We start from the raw sequence: 25,351 nt of genomic DNA on the forward strand, positions 1-25,351 counted from the left end.
GAGATTTCCATTACTTGCATCTGAAGAAGTGAGGTTCTGTTAGTCTCAAAGGTGCCACAGGACCCTCTGTTGCTTTTTATAGCACACTGTTACTGAAAAATAGCTGACTCTCATTTTTACTGTATAGTTATAAAATGAATCAATTGGATTATAAATTTGTTCTTACATTACAGTATATAGTATACAGAGCAGCATAAACAAGCCATTGTCTGTATGAAATTTTAGTTTGTACTAAATTTGCTAGAGCTTTTTATGTAGCCTGTTGTAAAAGTAGGCAAATATCTAGATGAGCTGATGTACCCCCTGGAAGATCTTTGTGTACCACCAGGGGTACATGTACCCTGGTTGCGAACCACTGCATTAATTAGTGTTCTGGGTTTTGATGTAGTGTCCTGATCGCTGTTCATTTCAGTTACTCTGGGAGAAGTTTCCTCCTTTGGTTGGAGGTTAATATTGGGAGATCTGGGACTGTTGTTAATCTATTCATAAGTGCTTATTCAGATTTAGATTTTGCTCCTTCACTGCTTTGCAGTAGGATTGTTGCTGCCTTAGCTGAGATGGAGCCAGAAGTGCAGTTGTTTTTTTTAATATGCTAATGAGGGTGGGGTTCATCTTACCTTTGGTCTGTGACTCCTATTCTGCTGTACATGTAGAATTTTGTTTGCAGGACTGTAAGTGGAAGGTTTCTATTTAGGCTATGTCAACACCACAGACTAGTCACTGTAAGGTCTCGCATGTAGCTGCTCTATGCCGACAGGAGACAGCTCTTCCGTCCACTTAATTAAGCCACCCCCCACGAATGGTGGGGGAGAGTGTCTCCTGCCAACATAGCGCTATCTACACTGGTGTTTTTGTTGGTGAAACTTATGTCGGTCGATTAGGTGTGTTTTTTCACACTCCTGATGGACTAAAGTGCTAGTCTAGACATAGCCTTAGAGCTTGTGCCATTTTGTATACTTTTTTGACAAAGCTGGGCCACAGACTTGCTTCCTTAATCAGTAGTAGAATGAGAGGTGATTGTATCTATCTAGTGGTTTCTTTGTGGCATAGTAGGTCCTGCAGAGGTTTCTGTAATTTTTTATAACTAGTTTGAAATCCCCTGAACCACTTATGATTCAGCTTAAGTATATTTAATTTAAGATGTCTTAAATTGCCGTTTTATTATAAACCTTTATTTGTTTTGTGACTTTTCCTGAAAGATCATAACTCTTATTTTATCGATGTTGATCTTTTATATTAATATGTTGAGATCATAGGAGATTAAGGTTGGAAGAGACCTCAGGAAGTCATCTAGTCCAACCCTCTGCTTAAAGCAGGACCAACAACAGGTTTCTCTCCCTGACCAGGAAATGAACCCTGACCGTGGCGGTGAGTGCGCCAAATCCTAATCACTAGACTACCAGATATGTTTCTAGTAGGTGTAAATGCTTCGACAGATCTATGTGGATGAGTGTAGGTTTTATCAGTTATTTAGTGGGAGTCTGGGTTTTGAGAATTACTGTAGTAGACACTTGACAGGTTATTGTCTACGTAGAAAGTGGTAGTGCTGAGCGGGAGAGGGACAGATTTGGGGTAACTTCTTTCTTCTTCCAACTTGAACCTACAAAAAGCTACCTAGGAAGAATTCACCACTCTTGCCCCTCCTCTCAAAAACAAAATGAAACAAAAACCTGACCTCAGGAGAGACACTGTTCTCTGCGCCCCCCCCCCCCCTTGAAACCCTGCTCTTCAGAGCCACAAGTAGAAGGAGGTGGAGTTCTCCCACAAAAATGCACTTGGGCAAATATCTCTATTTTCCCCTGTAGAAGAGACTTTTCTTTGCTTGAAGTTTAGTGAAAATAGCTTGGAGATTTGAAACAGAGGGTCCTGTGGCACCTTTGAGACTAACAGAAGTACTGGGAGCATAAGCTTTCGTGGGTAAGAACCTCACTTCTTCAGATGCAAGTAATGGAAATCTCCAGAGGCAGGTATATATCAGTGTGGAGATAATGAGGTTAGTTCAATCAGGGAGGGTGAGGTGCTCTGCTAGCAGTTGAGGTGTGAACACCAAGGGAGGAGAAACTGTTTCTGTAGTTGGATAGCCATTCACAGTCTTTGTTTAATCCTGATCTGATGGTGTCAAATTTGCAAATGAACTGGAGCTCAGCAGTTTCTCTTTGGAGTCTGGTCCTGAAGTTTTTTTGCTGTAAGATGGCTACCTTTACATCTGCTATTGTGTGGCCAGGGAGGTTGAAGTGTTCTCCTACAGGTTTTTGTATATTGCCATTCCTGATATCTGACTTGTGTCCATTTATCCTCTTGCGTAGTGACTGTCCAGTTTGGCCAATGTACATAGCAGAGGGGCATTGCTGGCATATGATGGCATATATAACATTGATGGACGTGCAGGTGAATGAGCCGGTGATGTTGTAGCTGATCTGGTTAGGTCCAGTGATGGTGTTGCTGGTGTAGATATGTGGGCAGAGTTGGCATCGAGGTTTGTTGCATGGGTTGGTTCCTGAGTTAGAGTTGTAGGTGGATGTGGTGTTCATTCGTTAGAGCAGGACTAGAATCAGGACTCTTGGGTTTCGTTTTCAGCTTTGGCCTTGGCTACACTTGCAGCTGTACAGCGCTGTGAGGTAAACCTGTCTTTGTACAGCTGAGTAGGGAAAAGCGCTGCAGTCTGTCCACACTGACAGCTGCTAGCGCAGTGGTGTGGCCACACTTGCAACATTTGCAGATGTGTTAGGAGTGGTGCATTACGGGCAGCTATCCCAGCATTCATGTGGCTGCAACGTGCTTTTCAAAACGGGGGGGGTGTGGGGTGGATTGTGACAGGGAGTGTGGGGGGAGAGAGTGCTTTTTGGAGCATGTCAGCTCTCTATTTTGCAAGTTCCGAACTCCCGGCCCCCTGCTCATTCATTTACTCACTCAAAGCAAGCTGCAAACTGTTTGCTTTTCTCTGGTACAAGCTTTGAAACCGGCACTTCCGCATTCCTGCAGCCGGTCACAACAATGGAGAGGAGGCCACTTGACAAGGTGATTAGTACAGCTCTGCAAGCCTTTACACTCACACCGGTGAGTCGAGTCGTAGCCACTCTGCTGCAGCTGTTATTCCTCTCGGAGATGTGGAGTACCTGCAGTGGTGTATCCAGGGAGATACAGTGCTGCAAGTGCCCTGCCAGTGTGGACGGGGAGTGAGTTACAGCGCTGGGGGAGGCTTTACAGCGCTGTAACTTGCAAGTGTAGCCAAGGCCTTTGTCTCTGTTTTGCTATGTCACATTCACAGCCATTCAACTTCTCTATGCCCTACAATTAACATGGGGCCTCGGGTACTTTTCAGTCCTTAGCAGATGTCATCTACAGGGGAAATCTCATCTGTAACCTATAAGCAGTTGTTAATATAAAGATTTAGGGGCTTGCGGCAACCTCCATCCCCTGTTTGATCAATCTGAAAAAGTTCCTTTAGAATCACTAGATAAGCCCTTGTTACAGATAGATCAGAAGTTGGATCTAATTCATTTCACTATGTCTGGCCTGGGGACGCTGGTAAAATATCTTCAAAAGACTACATCCCTTTTATTATAAAGAGAGAGTGAAGCAGCAATGAAATTGCCTTCTCTTCAGGCTTCAACCAACTTTGATTTGTTATAATACTGCTTTTATGTGGGAGAATCTAGAGTCTGGAAAATACCCCAAAACATATTATTTTGCACTTTGTGAATTTCCCTTTTTTCTTACATGGGGAGGCTAATAATAATCTTAGTTGTGACATGTTTAAAATGCTTAAGAAGCTCAGGGAATAAATTAGAAAAGTTTTCTACCCATTTCCAAGACATTTTTATTCCTATCACTGGTTGTTAATTCCATTTTAAGGATTGCCAGGAGGGGGAAATTTTGAATGTTTGTACTGTTGCTATAATTTCAAATGTTTAATTTTTTTATTTTTTTTATTCATGATTAGAGTCTTCATTTGGCCAAGTAAGGGAAAGGTGTCATGTATCCCTATTCACATCCCCGCCTCCTGACAGGCTCCCCTGGATCCCACTCCTCCCTGTTCCCCATCCCCTGACCGCCACCTCCCAGAACCTCTACCCCATCCAACTGCCCCCTCCTCCCTGACTGCCCCCCCATAACTCCCCACTCCCTGCCCCCTTACCAGCAGCAGGAGCTCGCAGCCGCGACACCCGGCCAGAGCCAGCTGCGCTCCCCACACTGCCCAGCGGGAGCGATGGGCCAGAGTGCAGCCTGCGTGGCTGTGGGGAAGGGCAGACAGCAGGGGAAGGGCCGGGGATTAGCCTCCCTGGCCAGGAGCTCAGGGGCCGGGCAGGATGGTCCCGCGGGCCGTAGTTTGCCTACGTCTGTTTTAAAGGATGCCTTTTTGCCTCACTGTTTCTTTTACTTGTTTAACCGTGGTGTCTCTTTTTTGGTTCTCTTACTATGTTTTTTAAATTGGGGTATACATTTAAGTTGAGCCTCTATTATGGTGTCTTTAAAAAGTTTCCATGGTTTTCAAGAAGACAGACTTTAGCAAACTCAGGAAGCTGGTAGATAAGATTCCATGGGAAGCAAGTCTAAGGGGAAAAACAGTTTGAGAGAGTTGGTAGTTTTTTAGAGACGGCATTAAGGGCACAAGAGCAAACTATCCCACTGCACAGGAAAGATAGGAAGTATGGCAAGAGATGATGCTTGCTTGACCAGGAAATCTTCAATGATCTGAAACTCAAAAAAGAGTCCTACCAAAAAAAGGTCCAATTACAAAGAATGAATCTAAACAAACTACACAAACATGTGCTGTGCTCCCTGTAAGCTGTGCGGTTGGGCAGTTACCTAGGAGAGATTCAAGTGCCATGCAGTTGATTAGCAGAGCCATGCACATCCAGCCAGCAGTGTGTGTTTAGGTGCCCCTCCCCCCTGCGGCTTTGCAGCCACATTGCTCCTGCAGCTGCTCCCAGGACCCTCCTGCTGGCTGTGCAGAGTGGGGAAGGAGAGTACTGATGTTACGGTGTCCCCCAGCCCCTGTACCCCATCTCCACAGAGCAGGGTGGAGGGGACAGGGCTTGGGACTCTCAGCAGTTCTGAGGTCTGAACAAGCCTTCGGGTGAGTGAGTGCCTTAAAGAGACAGTGCATGGTCTCTCAGACTTCCCCAGCAGCCAGCACACTCTCTCTCTCATGCGTGCACACACTCTGTCTCTCCCCCTCCCCCCTGCACATGTACCCCATCTCTGCAGAATGGGGGATGGGAAACATGGTTCAGGAGGAGGAGAGCGATCAGTGAGTGCCTTAAAGAGACAGCAGACGGGCGTCTCTCCAAAACTTCCCCAGCAGCCGTATCTCTCTTAATCTGTGCCACACATCTCCCAACTCTGTTGTTGTTGTTTCTTCTTGGTACTTCCTGCAATACACATATATTCTCTGTAATTTTATTCTTTCAAAATGTGGTGGTTTAGTTTTTTGACTGTCTATGCATTTCATAATTTGTATTTCTCTTATACTTAAATCTATATATCTCCTCAATATATGTTCCATTCTATATGCATCCGAAGAAGTGGGCTGTAGTCCACGAAAGCTTATGCTCTAATAAATTTGTTAGTCTCTAAGGTGCCACAAGTACTCCTGTTCTTCTTTCTTTGAGTAGTGAGTTCTAAAATCCCTAACTTGTCCTGCTGGAGTAATTATCCCTATTGGTAACTTTTTAAAAATATATATCTAGGTTTTTTGTTTCTACTGGTAGCGCACATCCACACATTACCTTGGTGCACATAACAAAATTTATTCCACACATGGGTGGAAAAAATTAGAGGGAACATTGATGTAGGGACAAAATTAGAAAGGCCAAGGCACAAAATGAGATTAAACTAGCTAAAGACATAAAGGGTAACAAGAAAACATTCTACAAATACATTAGAAGCAAGAGGAAGATCAAGGACAGGTTAGGCCTGTTACTCAATGAGGTGGGGAAAGACAATAACAGAAAATGTGGAAATAGCAGAAGTGCTAAATGATTTTTTGTTTTCGTTTTCACCAAAAAGGTTAGTCATGACTGGACATCTAACATAGTGAATGCCAGTGAAAATGAGGTAGGATCTGCGGCCCAAATAGGGAAAGAACAAGTTAAAAATTACTTAAATAAGTTAGATGTCTTCAAGTGGCAGGGCCTGATGAACTACATCCTAGAACAGCATTTCTCAGATGCGGCAACCAGGGGCTTTTCTTGCCGCCACAGCCTCCTAGGCTGTGATGGGTGGGTGGGGGGCTCCCCCTCCCTGTCGCTCCTGGATGCACTGCCTTGATGTTGGTTGCTGGGGCTACCAGCAGGGATTGGATCCTGCCCCCTCTGGAGTCACCTGGGGCACAATGCTGGAGGACCAGGCAGCCAGTGAATTCCCCACCTTCCCAGGGGTGGTGGGGCTCAGTCTTTGAGCTTCAGCCCTGGGGTGGCTCTGGCTGCTCAATGGCAGGCCGCCCCAGGCTCTGGCCACACGGCTTCGGGCTCCATCCCTAGGTCCCGTCCTCCAGCCACAAGGCTTCAGGCTCATGCAGCAGGGTTTCAAGTTCCAGCCCCCCGCTATCTCCCCTGGCCCCCACTGCCTCCCCAGGGCTTAATTTGTCCCCAAACTTGCCAGGGCTGAGTAAGACTGCTGTGAAAAGTGATACTTGTATGTTTGTTAATATCACTTTTCACAATAGACCTACTAGCTAGCAATAAATATATACACATCCAGATTATTGTAATTTGTGCATATTTATTTGGTTTTCCTAAAGCTAATTAAGTATTTTATGGAAAAAGTGAGTGCGGCCACCAGCAAGAGTTGGTGGCCATATTCTGAGGCCACCAAAAAATTTGTCCTGAGAACTCCTGTTAGAATACTCAAGGAGCTGACTCAGGAGATGTCTGAACCATTAGCGATTATCTTCAAAACCTCATGGAAGATGGGAGAGATTCCAGAGGACTGGAAGAGGGCAAATATAGTGCCAATCTTAAAAAAAGGGGGAATAAGGACAACCCGGAGAATTACAGACCAGTCGCTTAACTTTAGTACCCAGAAAGATAATGGAGCAATAATCAAGCAATCAATTTGCAAACACCTAGAATATAATAAGGTGATAAGTAACAATCAACATGGATTTGTCGAGAACAAATTGTGTCAAACCAACCTAATAGCTTTCTTTGACAGGGTAACAAGCTTTGTGGATAGGGAGAAGGGGGTAGATGTGGTATATCTTGACTTCAGTAAGGCTTTTGATACTGTCTCACATGACCTTTTCATAAATAAATAGGGATATACAGCCTATGGAGCTATTCTAAGGTAGGTGCATAACTGATTGAAAAACCATTCCCAGAGAGTAGTTACCAGTGGTTCACAGTCAAGCTGGAAGGACATAGCGAGTGGGGTCCTGCAGGGATCAGTTCTGGGTCTGGTTCTGTTCAATATCTTCATCAGTGATTTAGGTAATGGCATAGAGAGTACACTGATAACATCTGTGAACGATATCAAGCTGGGAGGGGTTGCAAGTGCTTTGGAGGATAGGATTAAAATTCAAAATGATCTGGACAAACTGGAGAACTGGTTTGAAGTAAATAGGCAGAGCCTTGCATGGATACAAATTTATATCCGTGGAACTGCAGGGCTCTCCCAGATACCGCAGCGGCGAAAGGAGCAAAGCATGGGGCCGCTGCTCCCAGGAGCCAGCACCCCGTGTGGCAGCTCCTCCTGCATTGCTGTACCACCCCCAGCCCTGCCCCTGTCCTTTCCACACAGCTCTCTGCATCTCCTGTCTGGGAACGTGCGTGCTGCTTGAACACAGGAGCGCGACCAAGGACAGCTGCCAGTGAACCTGGTTCCCGCCCCGTGGGCAGGGTTGGGGTCAGTACAGCCAAGCTGGAGGAACTGCCAGAGCTGGCGCTGGTTCTTGGGAGCGGCGGGCCTATGTTCTGCTCCTTTTGCCGCCATGTTTCCTGGGATAGCCCTACGGATACCGATTTATATCTGCAGGTATAAATTTGTATCCACGCAAGGCTCTATAAATAGGATGAAATTCAATAAGGACAGATGCAAAGTACTCCACTTAGGAAGGAACAATCATTTGCACACGTACAAAATGAGAAATGACTCCCTAGGAAGAGGTACTGTGGAAAGGGATCTGGGGGTTATAGTGGATCATAAGCTAAATATGAGTCAACAGTGTAACACTGTTGCAAAAAAAAGCAAACATTCTGGGATGTATTAGTAGGAGTGTTGTAAGCAAGACATGAGAGTAATTCTTCAGCTGAAGAATTAATCTGCAGGGAATTGAGCGGGAGTATTGTGTCCAATGCTGGGCACCACATTTCAGGAAAGATGTGGACAAACTGGAGGAAGTCCAGAGGAGAACAACAAAAATTATTAAAGATCTGGAAAACATGACCTTTGAGGGAAGATTGAAAAAATTGGGTTTGTTTAGTGTGGAGAAGAGAAGAGAAGACTGGGGGGAGAGAGGGGAACATGATAACAGTTTTCAGGTACATAAAAGGTTGTTACAAGGAAGAGGGAGAAAAATTGTACTCTTTAACCTCTGAGGATAGGACAAGAAGCAATGGGCTTAAATTGCAGCAAGAGAGGTTTAGATTGGACATTAGGAAAAATCTTGTTAACTGTCAGGGTGGTTAAGCACAGAAATAACTTGCCTAAGGAGGTGGTGGAATCTTCATCATTGGAAAAAGAAGAACAGGAGTACTTGTGGCACCTTAGAGACTAACAAATTTATTAGAGCATAAGCTTTCGTGGACTACAGCCCACTTCTTCGGATGCATATAGAATGGAACATATATTGAGGAGATATATATACACACATACAGAGAGCATAAACAGGTGGGAGTTGTCTTACCAACTCTGAGAGGCCAATTAATTAAGAGAAAAAAAAAAAACTTTTGAAGTGATAATCAAGCTAGCCCAGTACAGACAGTTTGATAATAAGTGTGAGAGTACTTACAAGGGGAGATAGAGTCAATGTTTGTAATGGCTCAGCCATTCCCAGTCCTTATTCAAACCGGAGTTGATTGTGTCTAGTTTGCATATCAATTCTAGCTCAGCAGTCTCTCGTTGGAGTCTGTTTTTGAAGTTTTTCTGTTGTAATATAGCCACCCGCAGGTCTGTCACTGAATGACCAGACAGGTTAAAGTGTTCTCCCACTGGTTTTTGAGTATTTTGATTCCTGATGTCAGATTTGTGTCCATTAATTCTTTTGCGTAGAGACTGTCCGGTTTGGCCAATGTACATGGCAGAGGGGCATTGCTGGCACATGATGGCATATATCACATTGGTAGATGTGCAGGTGAACGAGCCCCTGATGGTATGGCTGATGTGATTAGGTCCTATGATGATGTCACTTGAATAGATATGTGGACAGAGTTGGCATCGGGGTTTGTTACAAGGATAGGTTCCTGGGTTAGTGGTTTTGTTCAGTGATGTGTGGTTGCTGGTGAGTATTTGCTTTAGGTTGGGGGGTTGTCTGTAAGCGAGGACAGGTCTGTCTCCCAAGATCTGTGAGAGTAAAGGATCATCTTTCAGGATAGGTTGTAGATCTCTGATGATGCGCTGGAGAGGTTTATGCTCTAATAAATTTGTTAGTCTCTAAGGTGCCACAAGTACTCCTGTTCTTCTTTTTGCGGATACAGACTAACACGGCTGTTACTCTGAAACCTTTCATCATTGGAGGTTTTTAAGAGCAGGTTAGACAAACACCTGTCAGGAATGGTCTAGTTATTACATAGTTCTGCCTTGAGTGCAGGGGACTGGACTAGATGACCTCAAGGTCCTTTCCAGTCCTATGCTTCTATCATTTTATGGTAGGAGAGGGAGACTAGCTACTTGAGATGCCTTGGGTGTGGGGAAAGCACCACTCCAGTTGGCTACTGCCTTTAGTGAACCTTCTGTGGTTTGCTAGAGGGACATACCTGATCATATCAGTCTGAATGGGGCTCTTCTTTGTGTTTTAACAATTGTGGATAGGGAATAGATGGGGAGAGGCTCAGAGACTGGCCGAAAGGCTGAGCAGAACAGTTATCTGAAAAATGATTGTGCCAATGTGGAGACTGAATTGAATCACAAGTGCATATCTTGTCACGACCTTAATTTTAGCATCACCATTGGTGCCTAGATAAAATTTGCACATCATGTATATAGAGGTCATAGCCATGTGATGAATTATTTTCCATAATTAATCCTGTATCCTTGAACATTTGACAGTGTCACTGCCCATCTCCCCTGGCATTCACTTGAGCATTCTTAATTTTTGAGCAAAAGACATTTAAAAAAAAAAAAAATTCCGTTCCAGAAATGTTTTCTCTCTTTCTGTTTCCCTCCTCTTCCCCATTTGTCAGAGACGCAGGAATAGGAGAGTTACAGTTTTGGACCTGAGACAGCTTTTCTGCAAATAAAAAAAGTAATGATTTTAAAGTCTGATGTGTGACTAGGGCCCTACCAAATTCACGGTCCATTTTGGTCAATTTCACGGTCATAGGATTTAAAAAATAGTAAATTTCATGGTTTCAGGTATTTAAATCTGAAATTTCACGATGTTGTAATTGAAGGGGTCCTGACCCAAAAAGGAGTGGGGTGCATGTGGGAGGTCACAGGTTATTGTAGTGGGGGTTGCAGTACTGCTCCCCTTCTGCGCTGCTGCTGGCGGTGGTACTGTCTTCAGAGCTGGAGAGTGGTGGCTGCTGGCTGGGAGGCCATCTCTGAAGGCAGAACTGCCGCCAGCAGCAGCAGTGCCGAAATAAAGATGGCAAGTTATGGTATTGCCACCTTTACTTCTGCACTGCAGCCTGCAGAGCTGGGCCTTCAGTCAGCAGCTGCCACTCTCTGGCTGCCTAGCTCTGAAGGCAGCAGCGCAGAAGTAAAGGTGGCATGGTATGGTATTATCACCCTTACTTCTGTGCTGCTGCTTCTGAAGCGCTGCCTTCAGAGCTGGGTGCCTGGCTAACAGCCGCTGCTCTCTGGTTGCCCAGCTCTGAAGGCAGAACAGAACTAAGTGTGGCAATACCATGACCCCTCTAAAATAACCTTGCAACCCCTCTGCAGCTCCCTTTTGGGTCAGGACCCCCGATTTGAGAAACATTGGTCCCTCTCCCCCCCCCCGGTGAAATCTGTATAGTATAGGGTAAAAGCACACGAAGACCAGATTTCAAGGTCCATGACATGTTTTTCATGGCCACGTATTTGGTAGTGCCCTAGTGATGACCTTGCAGGGCTGGAATCAAGAGCCTTATCCCATTGGAAAGGGGAGGTCCCTATTTTCCCATTGAAACCCAACAGTCACTTCTAGTCATGGAAGGACCAGGGATACAGCTGTAAATGTGAAATGTTTATGCATAGAAGATCTATTTTAGGTTATTCTTAAGGGGCCATAGCTCACCAGAAATATGTGCAGTTGGTCTCCTGGTATTTCTGGTATCTGGCCTTTGCAATTGAAGAGATACAAAGATTTCAGTGCCTGATTAAAATTTTTTTTTTAAAGTGCTTAGTTTTTCTACAACTTGTATTCTGTGTATGCCACACTTAGTTGGAATATTCTGTATAAGTCACTTTGACTTTGTTTCTTGTGAATAGTGCATCCATCTTATAATCATGTTGATTAAACCTTTATACCACACCATCATGTACTCTGTGTACAGGTATAGACATATGTGCGCACACATCTTTGTATGTATTTATCTCTCAAGAGAATCTCAATCTTACGTTTGTCAGCATGATCTTTTGTGGATTCAGATTTTATTGACTTTGGTGAAAGAAATGTCACATTTTCTGTATTATTGGGTTTTGTCACTTGGTGTTTATGAATACTTGTTTCCATAATTTTTAACCCCCCCCCTTATTTGTCTCATAAATGGAAAATGGGGATTATCCTCTCAAGAGCTCACTAAGCTTTCGTTTGTGCAGAGCCATGAAATCCTCTGCTAAAAGGTGCTGTACAACTGCAAAGCGTTATCTTCCTACACCAGCCCTCATGCTCCTGGCTGTGGGTACAGAGGTCGTCATTGGAGTGCACTTTTAGTGCGCTTGCTTGTCGCCATGGCCCAACAAGCCACATAATTTCAGCTTTGTCCAGGATCAGTCTTTTCTTACTGCTAGTGGAGTTGTGCAGGGAAGCCTCACTGTCTGTTTCCCTTGCAGACTAAAAACCTGGACTTCCGTCGGAAGTGGGATAAAGATGAATATGAGAAACTTGCAGAGAAACGGCTCACGGAAGAGAGAGAGAAGAAAGATGGTGAGTAGTGCACTGACTCCAGGCAGACTATCTTACAATGACTCACCCAGCCCCTTTTGAGTGTGAGAGGAAAAGCAGCTGGAAGCAAATAACAGGAATTCAGGACCAGTTTGTCCTCTGTTCCTTTTCCTTTGCTTGCCATAGAATATAATCCAGTGGGGTTTTTTTCATTATAAAAAAGAGGCCAGGAACCTTATTCCTTCCCTGTTCTATTCCATATAGAGATGGAGGAATGATCAACATCTGGAAATGGGAAGAGCTCAAAGTGTGGCCCAACTGGATGACTGAGGATTCTTTAGCAATCTTATTAATTATAAACTATCACTTACTCTGCTGTTCCCTACAATGCAGGGAAGAATTACTCTTTAAAAAATGGAATCCCAGCATGAACCAGATGGCCCAATGGTTCTCAATGACCTTTTTCACTGTGGGCAACTTGTGATCCATTGTTTTAGGTTCCCAAACCTTTCTGAAGTAGTTCTGTTTTTGGTTATGTTTTTAGGCAAACCGGTTCAGCCTGTCAAGAGGGAACTTCTGCGGCATCGAGACTATAAAGTGGATCTGGAATCCAAGCTGGGGAAAACCATTGTCATCACCAAAACTACCCCTCAGTCAGAGATGGGAGGGTAAAGCACCTTTATTTTTTTTCCAGGCTATCATGCTTTCAGATGTTAACAAAGAAAGAGTCTTGGGATAGTGTTACGTGCAACTAGGGTCATGGCAAAGCAAGGAAGCCTTATAGTATGCCAGTTTTTGTACCTCCTCAGCAGCACAGGAGGAATACTTTTTAGTTACAGCAACTTCCACCAACTTCTATATCGTGTTAGATCTGGAAATTAACTTTCTGGAATTATGGCCAGAAGTGCAGCAGTGCAAGCTTCTTCCTCCCTTACCACCCCACATCAATGTTTCTCAACCACTCTCTGGAAACCTCCTCTAGGCAATCTCTCTAGTCTGGTCAGTCCTTGGCTTCTTGGCTAAGACTCGCAATAAGAAGCCAGTTACATATTGAGATGCTCTTGTGATCTAGATACTTGTCCACTAGAAATGTGGCTTGTTTGCATCACAGAAATCCCCAAAGGTCTCTGCTGTAGTAAAGACTCTTGGTTACTATTGACAGGCGTTACGTTTGAGCTAGTGAAAGGCTCCTTAACCCATCCCCAATATTCTGAGCCATCAAGTCTCTGGAACAAGGAGCTTTAAAGATGGCCCAGAGTAATAAGAAGCATTTCAGTGGCCTGTTGTCAGAGGAAGATAGCAAAAGATACCAAGAGAAATGTATGGATGGGAGAGAAGGGGTTAGAAAGGGGCTGACTGAAAGCAAAAATAAGCCATTGTACAACTGCAAAGATGGGCCAGTTTCTCTTCCAGCTCTTCTCTCACCCCACCTCACCAAAACGTGGGAAGTAGGACCTGGGAGCAATCACTTCAGACTTTATAGGAAGTGGGTGCTGATTGTACTAGCTCACATTGTTTCTTGGACTCTCTCTGTTGTAGATAACTTCCCTTTCGCCCTGGGGAAGGAGGTACTATCCAAGAATCAGGCTTATCAGAGTCCAGACAATACAGTTCAATGCTCCTGTGTAATGTTGGACTCATACTTATCATATTTCTGAATGCTCAGCATACTATCTAGCATTCTAGCTTTCTTTCGGTGCAGTATTTTTTAGTCTAGGGCTGCTGTCTGGAATTGAACTAGGCCCAGGTGAATTTCTCTCTTTAATTGGCATGAAAGGCAAATTCTTACAGGATGAATTTTGTCTTGTGCTTTGGAGCTGATCCCTTCTCTCTTTCTCCCCAGATATTACTGTAATGTATGTGACTGTGTGGTGAAAGACTCCATCAACTTCTTGGATCATATCAATGGCAAAAAGCGTAAGGATAATATATTTTCTCTGTGCCATGTTGCGTGATCACTAAAATACTGTCACAAGCCTTTCCCCTACCAAATGTACTTCCTTCTGTGTGGCCAGGGCCTACAGTGTCAAGTGTTGGCACATATGGAAATAAATGCTTTTGATATTAGGATTTACTCAGCATTTGCTGGTGAGGGTCATGGAAATGCTGACTTATCTCCTAACAACTTCTCCATGGTGCTGGAGGCCACTGGTGTGAAATGAGCTCAGGAGAAATTGCAACAGTTAAGCCCTTCATTGGACTGGGAGTGAGAAAATGCTTCAGAATTTCTGTTGTCGGAGAACCCCATTGTCAACAAGCTGTGCAGTTCCTCAGGGAACTTTAAAAGTGGATGATAAATATCATTGGCGTGTCAATGTTAGAAGGAAATTTCTAAGGAAGGAATAGAGATATGTCCCCTGATGACTAGATCCCTTTCTTAGAGGGAAGTGGAGCATAATGAATTCCTGAGCTCTGATACCAACTCTGACCTGGTCTCCCTCCATGGTTATGAGCAAGGTACTCAACCTCTGAGTCTGTTTCCTCATCTCTAAAACATGGATCAAATGCACAGGGGTGTTGTGGGGATTAACTACTTTGTTTATAAAGAATTATTGAATTGCCTTGTAGAGCCATACTGTGCAAGCCATGTGCTGGGCTCCTGTTGATAACAACACAACCATTTAGGCTTGGGCTTAGGTGGGATCAAAAGGTTCCATGGCATGAAGTATAAAAAGCTATCCCTCATCCTCTGGACCAACTGTCATTTCCTTTTCCTATTTGTGTGATCATTCATGGAAGTAGGAACTCCTATTCTCTCAACTTTATCTTCTGGTTAGTTTAAATTTAACATTGGCTTAAATTTCCTATTTTATAATTAGGTAGAGCTGTAGTATTGAATTTTTAAAATAAATTTGTAGTGACTGAGCAATTCTGTTGGTCTTGACTCCATTGGAATTGCAGCTGACCCAGAATGAGAGGCTGGATTCACAAAGTATGCTTCTTGCTGAGCAGAATATCTACTGTAGATCAGCCTGTTAGTGAGTAGAGCGCTTAGGAGAGCAGAACTGTCCAAGCAGGTGTTCATCCTGTGTGGCTTTGTCCCCCATAAAGCATGATGGGAGTGGAGAAGGAAGTCTTCCTGATGGAGGAGGATTTGACTCCATGCCCTTGCTCTTCAAAGCTGATTAATTCATCAGTGTCTAAGTCCTCAGGTGGGAGTCTGTGTTCTCTGCCTTTGAGGTCAGCATTGTCCAGACATTAATCAGAGGCCATCATCATCAAGGCAGGCACAGATATCGTTTTATCCAAGGAAGCAGGGGACAGAGTTGGGCTCCTTCACTTCAGGTCAGAAGTGAAGAAGGAGGGCAAGACAATACCAACAAGCTTTGATTTCTTCATTTGTCGATATGGAAAAAAAGTGGTGGAAAAGGAGATCTCAACATCCTAGTTCAAAGTGATCAGTCAGAGTTCTCAGTCTAAGTAGTCCTCAGTCCTGAGTGTAGTAGGAAGAGAACATGAGATATAAACCCTTGTATTAGAGGCTGGGGCATGAGACCTGAGCTAAAGTAGTGGGCAACCTTTGCTGATATAAAGCAAAGTTAGCAAAAGTCAGGCTGTGAACAAACATCAGGCTCTGCCTGCTTGCAAGTTCACAGAATGTGGCAAGGACAGAGCTGATATTGCAGAAACACACATTCCTAAGAAGTGCTAGGCACAGAGTACTCACGCAAACACATTCCAGAAGAATGGTACCAGTATATCCCAATATTAAGGATGGTACAAAAACATTCCCCACAGATAAAAGGAACACACTGACCCCTCCTGAAAGATATGGTCAGGATGACCGTTTGATGAATAAAGATGTTTTGATTGATCCAACATGTACAAGGAGATGGGTGATAACTAGCACGTCATGGGGGCAGTATGTAACTTGTTTTTATCAGGGTATAAAGAGGTATCTCTGAGAGTGTGTCTTGGTCCAGCCGAGGGGGAAATGGAAAGTCCCTCCATTTGCTGAGTTGCGTCCGTGTCACGGGCATACGTTTAGTATCCTCGTAGAGTCTGCCAGGTGCTATTACCGTGTTTTATTGACAATAAACCTGGCCTGGTGCTTTTGTACCTTAATGGATCTCATAGACATTGGGCGCTTCGCTCGAGGTCTGCTGTGCCAGCTGTCTGCGCAGAGCTGGGGCAGCACACAGGGAGAACACACACACGCAGCCAAACATCTAACAACATTGAGAACCCATCTGTTCTGAGGAAGTTACCAGTGGTGGTTTCATCCGTTCTTAAAGCTTTTGACAACTCATCCTTCTGTGCGGGGTGACCACTTGGATCTAGTTTTGCAGTCTACACTAATTAAGCCTTTATACCATCTAAAAGCAGAAATTTTAGAGGACATGAATGAGAACCCTTACTGTTCTCTCAGTGGAGGATCTGTTGATCTGACTTTGCAGCTGGAATGTGGATCTGTAGCTTGTAAGGGATTAGTATAATTTGACTCTACTATGGAACACTGAAAGATCTGATCAGTCCAAGTTAACAGAAACGTACTTTAGCATTGTTCCAGGAACTGACAGTAAAAAGTGCCACTTTCACTAGTAGGTCCTTCCCCATGTGCTGATTTTATGTCTGGTGCAGTGTCATACAAGAGTAACAAACACCACCATTTTAGGATTCTGTGGCAGTTGGAGGCAGCCACTGTTGCATTCATCATAAATATGGTCTATGCTGTAACTGGTTTCAACATCTTCTGAGTATTCAAGGGAGAAGGTCCTTAGAGTTTCTGTTTCTAATTCCTATATTACTTTCATATCCCTGTCTCCTAGAAAGAAGGAATTGGTTAAAAACTGGGGAAGGAGAAATAAGAGGAGGAAATAGTGTAGAAAACAATCCTCCGTCTGTGGAGTCTATGGTCCTTTCTTCTGTGTCATCACCAGAAGATTCCAAGGCCTTTCTAGAGATCATAATCTAGATGCCCAAGGCTCTGGACCTTCCCCTCTCTGTAGCCCAAAATGAAAAGTCTCAGAATTTTTGATATGTTCTTGGTTGTGCAGAGAGCAAAAAGGTTGCTGACCCAATACTAAGGGTCTTTTGGATATAGCTAGGAAGTTGTGGGCTCATCTGGCCACAGTACCAGCAATAGTAAAGGAAATGAATTGGCCAAATTCAATCATATTTGTGGAGTACTTAGATGATACAGTGGTGTGGGCCATATGAGAATGTAGATAGATCTTCAGTCTTCCTGTTGAAAAGACCCAAATATCAATTATCTATTTTTTCCCTTGTGGATCTCTCATGCATTTGAAAAGGAAGATAGTGGCAATATAAGTCCCTTATGTCCCACTTTTATAGAGACCACTTTCTACCTCAAAGCCATTGTTCCTCTGCCAAAGAGCAGGTTTCATGGCATCTATAAAAGCCCCAAATAGTTTCTTTCCTCATCTGTTCCCCTTATAATACTTTTTGAGGATAGACTGCTTCATGTTTCCTTTTCCATTTCAGTCAGACGAATGGATGCTAGAAATGATGGGAAATGGCAGTTTTGTATTTTCGATCTCTTTTTAGGGGGTCTTTCTCACAAGATGGTGCTATGGGGGAAAAATTACTTCCCTTTTAAAGATTGGTACTATGGAAACCGTGTCTGTTGAGTGCAAAGGCTTCTATTCCCCATATTAGTATTTTTCTAAAGTCCTTAAAAGAAAGTGAGGGCCTTTGTCTTATCTCTATTATAAAAAGCTAAACGAATTAATTAAGAATTAAGTTTTACATAGTTTCTCTGTCAAATATTCCTTCCATTATTTCACAGCACTGGTTTAATGTGCTCTATCTCAGATGTTTATTTTCATATTTCTATAAGAGAAAGACTCGGGAAACTTCCAAAGTTCCAGTTCAGCAACAAGCATTTCCAATACAAGGTATTGACATTTTGCATTTTCCAAAGCCCCAGAGTATTTATCTGTGATGGCGCCTCACTTAAGAAGACAAAGTTTTCAAGCCTGTCTGCACTTTGCCAACTGGCTGGCTAAGCCAAAATTATCCTAAGTGGCTCAAGATCTCTTGCAATCTGCCTGTTTCAGAGGCTGATCAAATGCAGAGAAAGTGCTGTTGGAGCCTAGTCAAAGTCTGACTTTCACAAAGCAACTCTGGATTTCTCAAAGGGATTAGCATTGCTGCTGCTTGACACATTTGAAGAGTTAAAGACAGTGCAGCTAGTTACGGAGCAACTAGTGCACCAGCCAGATTTTACCTCATGGTGCCGAGTGTCATGGTGCCATGAATACTCTTAACTCCCTGAGCAAGATTATGAATGACAACTCTCCAGAAGGGGAATCTTACACAGTTTGAATGGGATTCTCTGTTTAATTAGAGGCTTGTTCAACACCCCTCTTTGGCTCTGATGCTACTCTCTAGGCTTCTGCAATGAGTGGTTTCAAAGACAGTCTTGGAAGGAAAAATTGACATTATTCACCCACTAACTTACATTCGTAGAACGTGTTACCTCAGCAGATCCTCACTAACCTTGCTTCCTTCTTTCTTGCAAAAATTTTTCAAAATAAGCCTACTGAGGTGAGAAACAAGAAAAATGGGATTTTTAAAGGAGTGTTGAGAGTAAACCACTGTAGTTTACTGAAATGTATTTAAAAGTGGCTCTGTTAGAAGGACAGGCCTATATTTGGCACACATTGGGGGTCAGGTGGTGAGAGATGGATCTACATTTCAATAGAATTTGGAAGTAGAAATCCTGGGACACATTTATTTCCTCACTGCATGATCCTAACGTATTATTAACCTCTATCCTTTTTGTAAGATCCTGGGAGAGTTGCTGGTTGGGAAGGGAGGTTGTGTGCAAGGGGATCTCTCTTATATAAACTCATTCACAGAATGAAGTTTGAGCATGATTGATCTAGTCCGTAAAGCTGGATGCAAAGTGAAACTGCCTAATATCTCTGGACCACTCTGAAGCTGGTTTCAGACATGTAGCACTCTTGTGCCTGAGCTTTGTACTGCTCCTTAACTGCTTAACTGCTGCTGGCATTGGTGGTTCCAAAGCAATCTGCTGCCCCAAGGCATGTCCCAGACGGGCAGCAGACTATCTGGCAGTGTGGTGGCAGGAAGCCAAGTGAATGGTGAATTGGCCAGGCATAAGTGCTTTGGAAGCACTGCCATGTGGAAACTTGTTCATAATCAACTCCACTTGTTAGAGAGCTTTGAATCTTCCCTATTCACTCTCTATGAATTAGTTATTTATAATTATTTATCTTGGTGTTTCATTGGAGGATGGGCAGCTCTTTAATCTTCCTGCCTGCATTTTACCAATGACTAGAAATTCCCTGCTTAACACTGAGCTTTTACAAAATGCCACTGATTTCTTTTTGTCCTGTCATCACTGAAGAGGTCTGCTGCATTGCAGGACTTAATTCTGATAAGTAGAGTCTCCCACATCAGCTCTCCAGTCACTTACACCTTCCGTGGACAGGACAGAGTTGGATTTTCATTCAGAACTCCTGACATTTCAAAATATCTGGGATGGGGTAGGGGCTACCATCGTGGCACCTTTAAAGGAACAAATCAACTTGTCACACTTTTGTGTGTAAATATTTTGTTTACTATTATTATGAGTACTGTCTGAGATTATTTTAACTGAAAAATGAGATGTGCCTTTCTCTCCCAACCCTCCTTTTTTTGTTTACATGTGAAACTGCTTCTTTACCAAGTGCTGTCAAAAGCACAGTTTCCCTTGTTTAGTCATATGGTTTCCCGTTTCATTCATAGATTCCAAGGCTGGAAGGGACCACTGTGATCATCATGTCTGACCACCTGTATAACACAGGCCAGAGAACTTCCCCAAAATAATTCCTAGAGCAGAGCTTTTAGAAAAACATCCAATCTTGATTTTAAAATGGTGATGGAGAATCTACCACAATCTTCGGTAAATTGTTTCAATGGTTAATTACCATTGCGATCAAAACATTACACCTTATTTCCAGTCTGAATTTGTCTAGCTTCAACTTCCAACCATTGGATTGTGTTACATCTTTCTCTGCTTATATTGAAGAGCCCATTAGTAAATATTTGTTCCCCTTGTAGTTACTTATAGACTGTAATCAAATCACCCCTTAACTTTCTCTTTGTTAAGCTAAATAGATTGAGCTCTTTGATTCATTACTATAGGGCAGTATTTTTTAACACTTTATCATGACTCTTCTCTGAACCCTGTCCAATTTATCAACATCCTTCTTAAATTGTGGGCACCAGAACTGCACACAGTATTCCAGCAGCAGTCGCACCAGTGTCAGATACAGAGATAAAAATTGGTAAGGCAACTCCCATCTTTTCATGTGCTGTATATTTATACCTGCTTACTGTATTTTCACTCCATGCATCTGATGAAATGGATTATAGCCCATGAAAGCTTATGCCCATATAAATTTGTTAGTCTCTAAGGTGCCACAAGGACTCCTTGTTGTTTTTAGAGATAAAATAACCTCTCTCCCACTTGAGAATTCCCTTTTTATGCATCCCAGGATCACATTAGCTCTTTTGGCCACGGTGTCATTGGGAGCTCACGTTCATCTGATTATCCACCATTACCCCAAATTTCTTTCAGACTCATTGCTTCCCAGCATAAAGTCCTCCGTCCTGTAAGTATGGCCTATGTTCCTCACTGTATACAGTTACATGTAGCTGTATTAAAATGCATATTGTTTGCTTGCGCCCAGTTTACCAAGAAATCCTGATTGCTCTGAGTCAATGACTTGTCCTCTTCATTTATTTACTACTCCCCCAGTTTTTGTCATCTGCAAACTTTATCAGTGATGGTGTTATTTTCTTCCTGTTGTTTGTGTGGGTCTTTCACACAGAGATGGAAGAGAGAGACAATAAAAAATAGATACAGGTGATTGTAAATCCACACACATTGGTTTGGGGGCTCAGAAGCAGGTGTGGATCTTAAATCTACATTTTAATTTTGACTAGGTTTTAGATCAGTGGTCCCTAAACTGTGGAGGGTGCCCACTGTAGGGGGATGTGGAGAAACGTTCGGGGGGGGTATGGCAGAACCTGGGTCAGCCCCCCCCGGGGTTGGGGAGGAAGTGCCACCCAGCCCCACTCCCAACTGAGGTCTAGCTGCAGCACCAGCCCTGTTCCTGACTGCAGCCCCTGGCCCTGGCTCCTGACTGTGGCTCCAGGTGGGGGGGGCAGGACTTGGACAAAAAAATGTGGGGAACCACTGTTTTAGATTGTGGAAATATCCCTTTAAAACCCATCACCTGTCAGACACGGCAAACTGCACAGAATATGGAAACAAGGGATTAAGATGGAGACCGGAGCTCTAATTTGCTGTCTGGTAGCACAGAGATCTACCTGCAAATCACTGCTGGGGCATTTTTCCCTAATTGATTTTTCAGAGGTTGCACTTGTGAAGCATTAGCAGTGAACACATTGTGAGCTGGATTTACTATTGCCCTGTTAGTGCAAAGTGGGTATAAAGTGCTACTAATCAGAACGGCAGCATTTTACATCTGCTTTACACTTGAGTAAATGACTACACAAAGTACAGGGCAACAGTGAATTGGGCTCTATGGTGGCACTGGAAGTGGGTTGGGGAACATTGGTGCGAGGGGATGTATGGGGGTGGAATGGGAATTGGAGGAGGTTACAATGACACTGAGTGTTGAGACTTCTAATTTTGGGTCCTGGAATAGGCTGTCTGCAGATGTTTAATGAGCACTGAAGTAGAAGTAACATGGCTGCTCTCTAATAGCCCTGTCCATTCCTGTCTCCTCCAGATCAGAGGAATCTGGGCATGTCCATGAGGGTGGAGCGCTCCACACTAGATCAAGTGAAGAAACGCTTTGAAGTGAACAAGAAGAAAATGGAGGAGAAACAAAAGGATTATGACTTTGAGGAGAGGATGAAGGAGCTCAGAGAGGAGGTGAGGCAATGGTAGCATTGCAACAATTCATTAATTGAAGGAAGCCACCATGTGTCTAACTATCAAACAAAAATGTGCAAAGAATGTTGGCAGCAAGTGCTCCCAGTACACCAGGATCTCTGCTGGGTTAAAAGAAGGTCTTCTCTTCTTCTGTCTCCCCAAAAAGTCCTTTCTCTGAATTGTGACAGCAGTTGTTTTCAGACAAAACTGTCATCTTCATGTTCTCAGGCATAGTGACACTGATCAGAATATGTAACATTCAGTATATCAACTCCCATAACCTAAATGTGATCTCAGGGCTCAGAAAGTGGTAATTAAACCTGACTTTTCATATATTTCCTTGTAGTGCTGCCATGTTTTCTGGTGCTGAGGTAGAAGAGGATCTTCTCCTATGTTGTACTGCATCTGTGCCACCCCCATGGATGCCAGAGCTTTAGGAAGCTTGATATGTGGACACAGGAACTCTGTTAAAATCAAATGCCCCATGTCACTTCCCTCCCTCCCTCTTGAAAATGTTTTTAAAAGGCAAAAGCAAAGCCCTGTAATGAAGATTTGCCTCCAATTTCATTTCAAAATAACCAGTTGAAAAGCATCTTGTACGTCCCTGATCTCTTTGATGCTTTTATTTCCTATGAATGGTCATTACAAAAAAAAAAAAAAAAAAAATGCTCCTGGTACATAAGGCTCCCCTGCCACCTTGGTTTCCAGATTCTCTGAGCTTTATTCTACAGCATGGGTTATCCACAGGGCCACCAATGCAATCCTAAAACACTGCCTCCAACTGTACTGGCTTGTTTGGGACAAAGCTGGTCAACTGCAGGTTTTGTTGCTGATGAACCCAAGGAATTTTTATTAATCTATTTAGGGAAATACAAATGCAGAGACATATTAGGGGTGCAGGAAACTCCTTGGGATGAAAGACTACTGGAAATCTACATATTCTAAAAAATAAACCGTAGTATGTGACACCAATAAGCTGCTAAGTGTGGCTGTCTTAGACTAAATCACCTGTGTTGGAGTTACAAAGCGATAGACGTGCAGGTGGTGATGGAAACACTGAGAGACCTTGAGCTCCAGCACCAACAGGAACTGCTGCTGAGTTGGGAGCTGAAGTCACACTTCTGTATACCCCCAGCAGAAGTCTGGCGCCGTTCCAGGGCCTGTGATCTTCATAGAATGAAACATTCTGATTAGAGCAATAAAAACTCTTTGAAGCCAAACTCTTCCCCCCCCCCCCCCCCAATCCCACTCCAGGCAACTTAGAACTCAGCTTATGTTCCACTGAGCAGCTGTCACTCTGCTGCACCAAAAGCCGTCAGACAGTGACATTGTCTGTCTGTAGCCATCATTCGGCACCACAGTTGTTGGAACAGGGCATCAGTACAGGAGAAATGTCTTCTGTTTTAAAAACAACTCTCCTTTTGCCTTGTTGAATTTCTGATTTTCTTTGGCATTTGTTTAACAGGGGAAGCTGAGAATCACACAACACTATTGCAGTATAATCCTCTTAGGTGTAATTTACCTGTTAGGATCACTTCCCTGTGGGAAGCCACTCTCCTCCAAGTCCACCATTTTCCTTCCATCCATTGTCTGTTCTTCAGACAGAAAAGAATCCGGTCTCCCTATGTTGAGGATAGAAATTAGGCTGACTGATAAGTGTCCAGACCTTCTATCTTAAAGGGCTTGCGGTATAAGAAAGTTAGAATCACACTGCATTTCTTTCCTTGTACTGCAGGAGGAAAAGGCCAAAGCCTATAAGAAGGAAAAACAGAGAGAGAAGAAGAGAAGGGCAGAGGAAGACTTGACATTTGAAGAGGATGATGAAATGGCAGCTGTGATGGGTTTCTCTGGCTTTGGCTCTACCAAGAAGACTCACTGATCAGCTCTGGACTTTACCCTTTCTTGATAAAGATTGTTTATACCCCCAGGACTCTGGAAAACTCTTTAAAGACTTGACAGAGAATTTGTATGTAATTCTCCCACTAGATGTTGGCTGGAGGAGTTGGGAAGCAATTCCACGCTCAACCTGTGCTGCAGAACAAGCTCTGTCCCCAGTCATTAGTGCCCTACTGCCTGCAGAGATACCATAACCTTAGCCTAGCTGGCAAACCTCTAAATTCCAAATGAAGAGACCTTTCAATTAGCCTCTTCTCCACAAACTCCCCCCGTCCCATCCTGCAGTAAATTCTGTGGAGTTCTCATGGTTTCTGTCTCTGATTCTTTTCATCTTTTGTGAGGAGTCTGCAAGCTGAATGTTTCTTCTGGAAACCCCATTGGCCTTTAGCCACCTCATCCTTTGTACTAGTCCTGGCTGCTTGTCACTCTGTGTTCTGTGGCCGTGTGTGTGTGCGCGGGGAAACATTCTGTTGGGTACCTTTTAGTGTTAAACTAATAAAATTCTGTACAGATGGTATGGTTCAGGAATTGCTTGTCCAGCTGAGAAATGGATACACTTTTTGTTTGCTTAAAATACAGAGAATTCTTTACATTTTTTTAGATGTGTATCAAAAGGAATTGCACTGTAATGAGTGTTAAATATGGATAGTATAGGTTGAATTTTTATTTCTTTTGTTGAGAAGAGCTTGAGACTTTTTGGACACTGCGTTTGCTGAAACTTCTTTTTGTATTTTATCTGCAATGGACTATCTCTATTTTATTTTCACTGTTTTCCTTGTGTTCAGTGGTGTAATCAGAATTTCTTTAGCGTAGGTAAGAAATATCTTTCTGGGATTTACCTAGGATAGAGCTAAAGGGAAAACAGCAGAGAAATATGTGGAATTTGCCTAAAATAAATACATTTTTGGAAACTATCAGATTGTTTTGTAGGGAATCTTGTTTTATTCTCTTTAAGTGAGGACTTTCGAAGTGTGTGTGTGTGTTTGGTGTGTGGGTTTTCGTGTGTGTGTGTGTGTGTGTGTGTGTGTGTGTGTGTGGGGGGGGGGGGAGGAATTGTTGGGTAGGAAATCCCAGACTGGAGTTTCTTGCCTCAGCTATAATAAATTGACTCTAGTATTTAATGGCCATTGTAGTATGTCCCTAAATATTTCTTATTTTATTTGGGGCTTTTTCTTTCTCATCTTGCATCTGGTTGGGGACCTGCTTTCAGAGCCACTTCAGGTCTCCTATTCCCCAAATCCTTTTCATTGCTCCTTTTATTTACTTCAATCCAACCCTCTGTGACTCATCTGCTTTTTCCAGTTAGGAGGATTTACATCTCATGTCGCTGATTTTCATAGTGCCATCCTTTTTATATTGATGGGATCATTGTTCTTGCCGCTCTCTGT

The 25,351-nt window shown here is 43.3% G+C and overlaps 1 protein-coding gene across 1 annotated transcript in view; it reads left to right on the forward strand.

The window, feature by feature from the left end:
- The window catches only part of ZMAT2 (zinc finger matrin-type 2), a 26,141-nt gene extending 1,264 nt beyond the window's left edge, over window positions 1–24,877 (forward strand). Inside the window, exons 2-6 of the mRNA XM_034779801.1 lie at window positions 12,139–12,232; window positions 12,735–12,858; window positions 14,034–14,107; window positions 21,922–22,067; window positions 23,803–24,877. Coding sequence (XP_034635692.1) covers window positions 12,139–12,232; window positions 12,735–12,858; window positions 14,034–14,107; window positions 21,922–22,067; window positions 23,803–23,946 — 582 coding nt within the window. The 3' untranslated portion in view covers window positions 23,947–24,877. The remainder of the gene's footprint in view (window positions 1–12,138; window positions 12,233–12,734; window positions 12,859–14,033; window positions 14,108–21,921; window positions 22,068–23,802) is intronic.
- Window positions 24,878–25,351: the final 474 nt, after the last annotated feature.

This window comes from Trachemys scripta, chromosome 8, assembly GCF_013100865.1.
Source record: "Trachemys scripta elegans isolate TJP31775 chromosome 8, CAS_Tse_1.0, whole genome shotgun sequence".
NCBI classification, from domain to species: domain Eukaryota; kingdom Metazoa; phylum Chordata; order Testudines; family Emydidae; genus Trachemys; species Trachemys scripta.